Source organism: Nicotiana tabacum, chromosome 7, assembly GCF_000715075.1.
Source record: "Nicotiana tabacum cultivar K326 chromosome 7, ASM71507v2, whole genome shotgun sequence".
Lineage (NCBI taxonomy): Eukaryota > Viridiplantae > Streptophyta > Magnoliopsida > Solanales > Solanaceae > Nicotiana > Nicotiana tabacum.
In genome coordinates this window covers 171,014,932-171,024,038 of record NC_134086.1, presented here as the reverse complement: position 1 = coordinate 171,024,038, position 9,107 = coordinate 171,014,932, and the positions used below count along the sequence as shown (strand labels likewise).

The 9,107-nt window shown below is 36.1% G+C and overlaps 1 protein-coding gene across 1 annotated transcript; it reads left to right on the top strand.

The window, feature by feature from the left end:
* Window positions 1–3,007: 3,007 nt before the first annotated feature.
* Window positions 3,008–8,518, top strand: LOC142162423 (uncharacterized). Its single transcript, XM_075218773.1, has 8 exons — window positions 3,008–3,363; window positions 3,464–3,689; window positions 4,281–4,331; window positions 4,389–4,687; window positions 4,871–5,022; window positions 7,721–7,844; window positions 8,037–8,133; window positions 8,219–8,518. Exons 1-8 carry the CDS (start codon window positions 3,008–3,010, stop codon window positions 8,516–8,518), a joined length of 1,605 nt encoding a protein of 534 aa, XP_075074874.1.
* The last annotated feature ends 589 nt before the right edge of the window (window positions 8,519–9,107 follow it).

The following is a 9,107-nucleotide window of genomic DNA, read 5'->3' as shown; positions in this document are numbered from 1 at the left end:
TTCCAAGTCGTTGGAGGGTATTTTTGTACGAAATAATTCTTTTAAAAATTGTACAATATATGTTATTTTTAATATACCAAACCAAATAGTCACCTAGTATAACTAATACTTTATTCAGTATTATTATTATTATGCACCTTGCCAAACGACCCTTTAATGGCTCAAAGAACATAACTGTCATATACTGTCTTGCAATTAAGCTTCATCCGTTAACTTAGTAATGAAAACGGCTAGCTCCGAAATGGCCCAGTGGGCCCTGCGTCGTTGGGCTCATCCAATTTTAAGGTTCATATTGTAGTTCCAATGTTCCAGCAAGTACAGGGGCAAAAATTATGTCTCATTAATTTCATTTGATGCCCAAACAACCTAATTGCATTTAAAGTGACAAAGAGGATTCTGGTATATCTAGTAACAAGAGATGGCAGAAAGTTCAAAATAAAACAATACTCCCTCTGTCTCATATTAACAGTCATAATTACGTAAAAATTGCACGAGGCGCCCTATTTGGTCGTCCTATTTAACTTATACCCATTTTTTTAAAGTTTTAATTTGTACCCACTTTTTAAACAACTTTAGCCCCCTTTCTCCTCCTCCTTCTCTCCTTCTTCTTCTTCTTCTTCTTCTTCTTCTTCTTCTTCTTCTTCTTCTTCTTCTTCTTCTTCTTCTTTCTTCTGCTGCTGTTGGTGCTGCTATGAAACTTCAGTTCATGGGATGATTGTCATAAGTATGTTTATTAGATTATTTAAAATAAATTATAAATAATTACATAAGTTAGTAGACAATAATTTGTGAATATTTCCACGTACGGGAAGTTTAAGGTCACACTTAGTGATTCTTTTCATGATAATTCTATTCTTTTCACGTTTATTATTTTCAAAATTTATGATTTAGATACTGTTGACAATCTGATTATTTATCTAGTATGTTAGAAAGCTTTTTCAAAAACTTCAACTTTTATAGTGCTAAAGTTTTTACAAATGAACTAAATAAATTCAGCATCTTCTGTTGAAGTTTTTGAAAAAGCTTTACGAAAAAGCTTATCCAGGGCAAAAAAACTTCAACTTATTTAGTGCTGAAGTTTTTACAAATGAACTAAATAACTTCAGCATCTTCTGCTGAAGTTTTTGAAAAAGCTTTACGACAAAACTAATGAATCCAGGACAAAAAAACTTCAGCTTATATAGTGCTGAAGTTTATGCAAATGAATTAAATAACTTCAGCATCTTCTGCTGAAGTTTTTGAAAAAACTTTATGACAAAACTAATGAATCCAAGACAAAAAAAAAACTTCAACTTATTTAATGCTGAAGTTTATACAAATGAATTAAATAACTTCAGCATCTTCTGCTGAAATTTTTGAAAAAGCTTATCCAGGACAAAAAAAACTTCAGCTTATTTAGTGCTGAAGTTTTTATAAATGAACTAAATAACTTCAGCATCTTCTGCTGAAGTTTTTGAAAAAGCTTAATGACAAAACTAATGAATCCAGGACAAAAAAGCTTCAGCTTATTTAGTGCAATTACACACAAAATTTTTAGCAAATAGAGAATAAAACTTCAGCTACTATGCTTAAGTTCAGCAATTACAAACAAAAACTTCAGCAAATAGAGAACAAAACTTCAGCTACTATGGTTAAGTTCAGCAATTACAAACAAAAATTTTAGCAAATAAAGAACAAAGCTTTAGCTACTATGCTTAAGTTCAGCAATTACAAACAAAAACTTCAGCACACTTGCTACTTCAGGCCCGTCTACTAGAATACTGAAGTTTTGCGTGATTGTCTTTGCTACTTCAGCCCTATATGCTGAAGTTACGCGAAAAAGTAGGTACGCTTGTAATTTTTTTTTTTTTTTTTTTTTGCAAAACGGGCACAAGTTAAAACGTAATCCAAAAGGCGAGTATAGATGCAAATGCCCCCTAAATTATAATACAAGGACATTATTCCATAGTACTCCCTTACCCAATGTCTATGCACTTCCCTAGTAGATTGAAAATGTAAATTGGGCCTTAGTTCATTACTCCCTTACATCTAAGCATTGTTGAGCAACTTGGATACCGTTTTTGTATCTGAGCCTGCAGTTGGTAGGTCAAATTCCTCCGTCCAAATGATTAAGTTGAAGCTTCAAATATAGAGTAGAGCGAGCCTGGGAAGAAGAGTATAGTGTATTTGTAACAATTTTAATCCATATTTGTGTTATGAGTTAATATTCAGAAGTATACGTTATATTTACTGTGTATCGCAATAGTTTTGTACATTTTTCTACATATAAAAACATATGCAAGTTTTTAAGGAAATTAATTTGAGTTTATAGATTACTGTGTTATGAGTTAATATTCAGAAGTATACGTTATATTTACTGTGATTCTGATTTCAAGATACATTATTGTTGAGATAATAAGAGCCTAACAATAGTTAGTTAGCTTAGTTAACGATAATTGTAGTAAGTTGGCTTAGTTAATGGTAGTTAGGAAGTTAGTGACAGCTGGACACAGCTAAGTTAAAAGAGTTAGTTAGTGCATTGTATATAACAGAAGTTAGTTAGCTTTGTACAGTAATTTTTAATTTTCTGATAATATGAGAAATGTTCTCTCCATAATCATGATGATCTCGCTTCTTTCTTTTCTCTCTTTTGCTGAAGGTTGCTCACCAGAAATCATCATGATATCAGAGCTAGCAGATTGATCCAAGCTCCGTTCACTCCTCTCTGGTGCTATCTTCAATTGTTCTTCATTTACCTAATTGCTTTTGAGTCGCAATTGTTGGTGTGATTCGTCTTTGAGCAGTTAGGGTTTCATAATTCAGGAATTTCTCTGAGTTTTCAATCTTATTCCAATGGAGATTGAGACTTCGGACAATACTACTGATATCCCTACACCACCTGCATCTAGAGGCGGCGTTGGTAGATTCCAATTGTAGATCAGCATCATCCACTCTTCCTCCAGCCTTGCAATACTCCAGTTAGCTCGTTAATTTTAATTAAACTCATTGGACCTGAGAATTATGCCTTATGGAACATTCTGTGCGAGTTAGTTTACTAGAAAAGAGCAAATTAGGATTTGTCATTGGTAGGTATTCTAAGGACAAATTTGATTCGTCTTTACATGAGCTGTGGGAGAAGTGTAATGCTATAGTGCTTTCATGGATAATGAATTTGGTTAGCAATGAATTACTAAGTGGTATGGTGTATGCTACGAGTGCTCAGAAGGTTTGGAATGATCTTAGGGAAACTTTTGATAAAGTAAATGGATCTAGAATTTTGTATCTTCATAGACAAATAGCCACCTTAAATCAGGATATCTCATCAGTTTCACTCTATTTCTCAAAACTGAAGGAATTGTGGGCAGAATTTGATGCCTTGTCCTGGTTGTGGTTCTGAAGAGTCCAAAAAGTAAGTTGAGCATTTTGAGTCCCAAAGACTTTAGTAGTTTCTAATAGGATTGAATGAGTCATATGCTACGTTTAGTAATCAGATTATGATGATGTCACCAACTCCTTCAATTAATAAGGTATATGCTGTTATAGTATCTGAGGAAAGTAGGAGATCATTGACTCCCCACACACATGTGCCTGAGATAAATGAAGGAATAGTCTTGTTTAGCAATAATGGAGGTTATAGGGCTACTAACTCACACAATCCTGGCAATACTATCATGTACAATAACAAAGGAGGATCCTCTAGTTCAGGACCTGTCTATAGACACAAGAAGAACAACCTCTACTGTAACTAGTGTCATTTCAAAGGACACACCAGAGATACATGCTATAAGCTGGTAGGATATCCAGCAAACTTCAAAGCCAAGAAGAAAACACCTTCTATCAACTATGCTAGAGACAACCAATCTAACAATGATATCAACTCTGCTTTTGTGAGTGAAGTTACTGGTGCAAGTGCAAACATGGCTAGAAATACAACACCTTGTCAAGTTTAGAGTCATAACATTCAAGCAAGACTAGTAGGACTAGCAAATGCAGATACTACTATTAGTGAAGATCTAATTAAGTGGATAGTAGATTCTGGAGCATCAAATCATATGGTTAATGATAAACAAATTTTGACTGAAAATAACTTATGTGATAAATCTAAAGAGTGCAAAGTCCATCTACCTACTGGGGAGATAGTTATTGTCAATCACATAGGCTCTACCTATCTTTTTCCTGGTCAAAAGATAACCAATGTGATGCACATACTTGGATTCAAATACAACTTCTTATCTGTATCAAAGTTGACAAAAGAACTAAAGTGTGCATTCTTATTCTTTTCCAACTTCTTCATTTTTCAGGTTTTCAGTGGCAAAGTGGAGAGGATTGGTAGAGAGGACAGTGGTCTATATGTATTCAACCATAATAGCAAGCTTCATGTGGATTCTGTTGTGACAACTATTTCATAGCGTAATTCTTCAAAAGATGTCTCAAAGTCTATTGCTGTAAATACAATAATTGACAGTAGAATAAATGTAGACCTTTGGCATAAACGACTAGTCCATGTGTCACTTAGTACTTTGAAAAAAATGAAGGAGTTTCAGTTTGTAGAACTTGATAAATCTGAAGGTCATTGTGTTGTTTGTCCATTAGCTAAACGATCAAGACTGCCATTTCCTTTGAGTAATACTGTTTCTACTACTTACTTTCATACTATTCATGGAGATGTTTGGGGCCCTTACAGAGTTCCTACATATGATGGTAAAAGGTATTTTCTAAACCTTAGTAGAAGATCACTCCAGGTACACTTGGATTTTCTTGCTACCTTCAAAAGGTGAAGTAATTGTAGTGTTAAGAAATTTCTTACTCATGGTTCAGAATGTTTATTCATGTGTTGTAAAAGTGCTCAGAACTAACAATGGATGTGAATTCTTTAATTCACAAATGACAGACTTCTTCAATCTTTTGGAATCATTCATCAGAGTTCTTGTGTCTACACTCCTCAGCAAAATGGAGTATCAGAAAGGAGACACAAATATATTCTAGACACTGCAAGAGCCTTGAGGTTCCAAGCATCAGTTCCTCTAAAGTTCTGGGGAGAATGTGCTTTAACTTTTGTTTATGTGATCAATAGAATACCTACACCTACTCTTCTAGGGTGTTACATGGTCACTTGCCTTCATTAAGATAGCATAAATAAAGTGATCATAAGTATATAAGGGTTATTATTGCAAAAATATACAATTTTAACCTAAAGATGCAAATATAATTATAATAAATGCATTAAAAAATATTTAAAGCTTAATATGGATATGACTGATGAGGTTAGATGATAAAATCAACATAAAAATTATTTTTGATGCAATTAATAATTATTTACATAATAACATATTGATTTAAAAATCTTTAAAAAATATGGAAAAATTAGGAAAAATACTTGATGATTCTCATGCACTATTTTGAAAGTATATATGCATATTTAAAATATATTAGGGAAAAATTGGGTATCAACAGCTGCCTCTCTTTACCCGAAAAGGATAAAAGAGCTGTCGGGTAAAGAAATGATGGCCGATTTTGATCGAATGGAGTGATTTAAAAAATATAGGCCGCACTCTGGTTTCTGAGCTGCCTACATATTCCTGGTTTTACAGAAATCAGGTCGTGTGTAGTTCTGGACCAAACGATGAATGAAACTAATAGAATTGTTATAGGAATAGTCGTGTGTTTCGGAAAGGGTTCTTTTGTTATAGGAATAGTCGTGTGTATGGTTTTCAAAGACATAGTAATATGCAAATTAGAAATCAGTTAGATGAACCAATAATTGTAACGTTATTAGAGACATTGCGACCTTCTTTGCCATAGAATTTTGAGGGTCCTCCTAAAAATTCTACCCCAGTTATCTAAATGACCTTCTGTCTATTCCGTATGTAATGTTGTTGGCTGAACTTGCTTCAGAATTTTGAGGGTCTTCCTCAAAATTCTGCCCCAGTTTTGATTGTGGGGGAAAATGGCAATTTTATTGAATTGTGACCGAACCCACAAGGCTGCCTACGTATCCTCTATTAAACGGGAATCAGGTCAAGCGTAGTTTAATTACATCATATGGAGAAACATAAATAGTTTACACATAGTATCTTTTGACTGCATCGGAATTGATGGGCTTCGACCAGATTTCTCCATCCATTTCTGCGAGTATGAGTGCTCCTCCTGTCAATACTTTATGAGCCATGTAAGGACCTTGCCAGTTATGTGAAAATTTCCCTTTGGCTTCATCTTGATATGGAAAGATCCGCCTCAACAACAGTTGCCCCGGTGTGAACTGTCTTGGTTTGACCCTTTTGTTGAAAGCTCTCGACATTCTATTCTGATAAAGCTGACCATGACACACTGCATTCATCCTTTTTCCATCTATGAGGGTTAATTGCTCATAACGGCTCCTTATCCATTCTGCATCACTAAGTTTGACTTCTTGTACAATCCTTAAAGAAGGAATTTCTACCTCGGGGGGAATGACAACTTCGGTACCATAAACCATCAAATAGGGAGTTGTCGTAGTTGATGTGTGGATTGTGGTACGGTATCCCAATAAGGTGAATGGTAGCTTCTCGTGCCATTGCTTGTGATTCTCTACCATTTTCCTTAGTATCTTCTTGATGTTCTTGTTATCAGCCTCCACGATTCCGTTCATTTAAGGCATGTATGTTATAGAGTTTTTGTGCTTGATTTTGAAAGTTTCACACATGGCTTTCATCGTATCACTGTTGAGATTGGCAGCATTGTCGGTGATGATAGACTCGGGAACCCCGAATCAACAAACAATACGATCCATGACAAAATCTACGACGACTTTCTTGGTTACCGCTTTGTAGGACACAGCTTCAATCCACTAAGTGAAGTAATCGATGGGCACTAAAATGAACCTGTGCCCATTCGAATCAGTGGGTTCGATTGGAGCAATGACATCCATTCCCCAGGCAACAAAAGGCCAAGGTGCACTTGTTGCATTGAGTTCGTTTGGCGGCACCCATATCATATCTGCATGTATCTGGCATTGGTGGTTTTTTTCGACATACCGAATGCAATCTGTTTCCATAGTTATCCAAAAGTGTGTTTCCATAGTTATCCAAAAGTATCTGGCCGCGAGTATCTTCTTAGATAGAACAAAACCGTTGATATGTGGGCCGCAGGTTCCAGCATATATTTCCTCGAGCAGTTTGGAAGCTTCTTTGGCGTCAACACACCTTAATAGTCCTTGATCAGGTGTTCTTCTTTAAAGAATTCCTCCGCTTTGGAAGTAATGATTGGACAGCCTCCGCAGTGTGCGTTTTTTAGTATAGTTGCCTGTTCTAGGTACTCTCCTTTTGCCAAATATTCCTTGATATCGTGGAACCATGGATTTTCATCTGTTTCTTCTTCGACATGGGCATAGTATGTCGTCTGATTATGGATCCTCACCGAAATGGGATCGATGGAATTATTGTCTGGATGTTGTATCATTGAGGACAAGGGACATACCGGAACTCTATCTTTATGAACCTCTTCATCATCTCTTGTACGTGATATAGATATCGCAGTATCTTGGTGTCTTTTGTAGTTTGGGATATGTCATAGACCTCAAAGGAGGGACAAATTCTCACTTAGAGTTGTCCCTGTCATATTCATTGGTTATTCTATGACACAAAAGGGATATAAATATATGTTACTCACTCAATGAGTTTTCAAGTTAGCAGTAAAGTAGTGTTCAAAGATGATGTATTTCCTTTTAAACATCTTCCTACTACTATCTCCTCTATATTTCCAGTCCTAAACTTAACCAATATTCCTTCCACTACTCCTTCTATTTCATCCATATCAGAAACTGTTGAATCTGCTGGGTTGGCCTCAGACACTGTCATGCCAGAAGCAATTGTTCAACCTCCTGTCACGTTGAACACACCAGCTTCTGTTGCACCCACTTAGATAGTTGATGGTTCCAACCCTCCATCACATCACATTCCTATGTCCTAAAATGTACCTGAGTCAAGTAGAAAATCCACCAGAACCAGTAAACTACCTGTTTGGCTAAAAGACTATGTCACTCAGAAGTAAGGGAATGCCAACATTTCTCATCCTTTTAGTGTTGCTCTTACTGCTTATTTAGCTGTTGCAGAGCCTAAGTCTTATTCTGAAGCTGTGAAGCATAAACAATGGGTAGAGGTTATGCAATCAGAGATTGTAGCCTTAGATGATAACCACACTTAGGAGTATTGTTGATCTTCTTCTTGGAAAGATGCATATAGGCTGCAGATAAGTGTTCAAGGTGAAGTACACTGCCTTAGGAGCTGTGGAGAGGTATAAAGTCAGGCTAGTGGCTAAGGGTTATATCCAACATGAGGGACTAGATTACACAGAATCTTTCTCCCCTGTGGCCATAATGGTCACAGTGAGATCTGTCATTGCTATTGTAGCAGCCAAGCATTGGCCTATCTACCAAATGGATGTCCACAATGTTTTTTTGCAAGGTGACCTTCTAGAGAAAGTTTACATGGAGATTCCTCAGGGCTTTGCAAGCCAGGGAGGGAGTCCTAAGGTTTGCAAACTTCACAAGTTTATGGCCTGAAGCAAGCCCTTAGACAATGGAACAAAAAAATATTGATGCTTTTACTGGATCATGGATTCACTCAAAGTCACTATGATTACTCTCTCTTTCGCCAAAAAGGATTAGGTTGCGCTGGTAGTTGTCTTGGTATGTAGATGATCTACTAGTGACATGGAGTTGTTTTGATTTGATAATCAAAACAAGGAATAACCTCAAGCTCAGGTTCAAAATGAAGGATTTGGGTGAACTAAAATTCTTTCTTGGAATAAAATTTGCTAGATCGAGAAAAGGCATAGTAATGAGTCAAAGGAAATACACTTTGGAACTTATCTCTAAAATGGGACTAGGAGGATCCAAACCAGCTGGTATTCTACTAGAATCCAATGTGAAACTCACATCTGAAGAGTATGATTCTGTCACGACCCAAAACCCGACCCATCGTGATGGCGCCTATCGTGAAACTAGGCCATCCTCAACTCAATAATCAACGCGATAATAATAAGTTTGAAAATTTTTATGGAAGCTTTTAACAAATTAAAGAACTATTTGAAATATAAAAAATTCCAAGAATAGATGCAATTCAGCCCAAAATCGGGGTGTCACTGACTGC

Excerpts from the sequence above, each read along its gene's own strand:
- LOC142162423 (XM_075218773.1), top strand. The coding sequence starts at position 3,008 with ATGGAACATTCTGTGCGAGTTAGTTTACTAGAAAAGAGCAAATTAGGA. Across the intron at positions 3,364-3,463 it reads GAATTTGATGCCTTGTCCTG|TAATCAGATTATGATGATGT; the intron begins GTTGTGGTTCTG and ends TGCTACGTTTAG. Across the intron at positions 3,690-4,280 it reads GATCCTCTAGTTCAGGACCT|GTTTTCAGTGGCAAAGTGGA; the intron begins GTCTATAGACAC and ends TTCATTTTTCAG.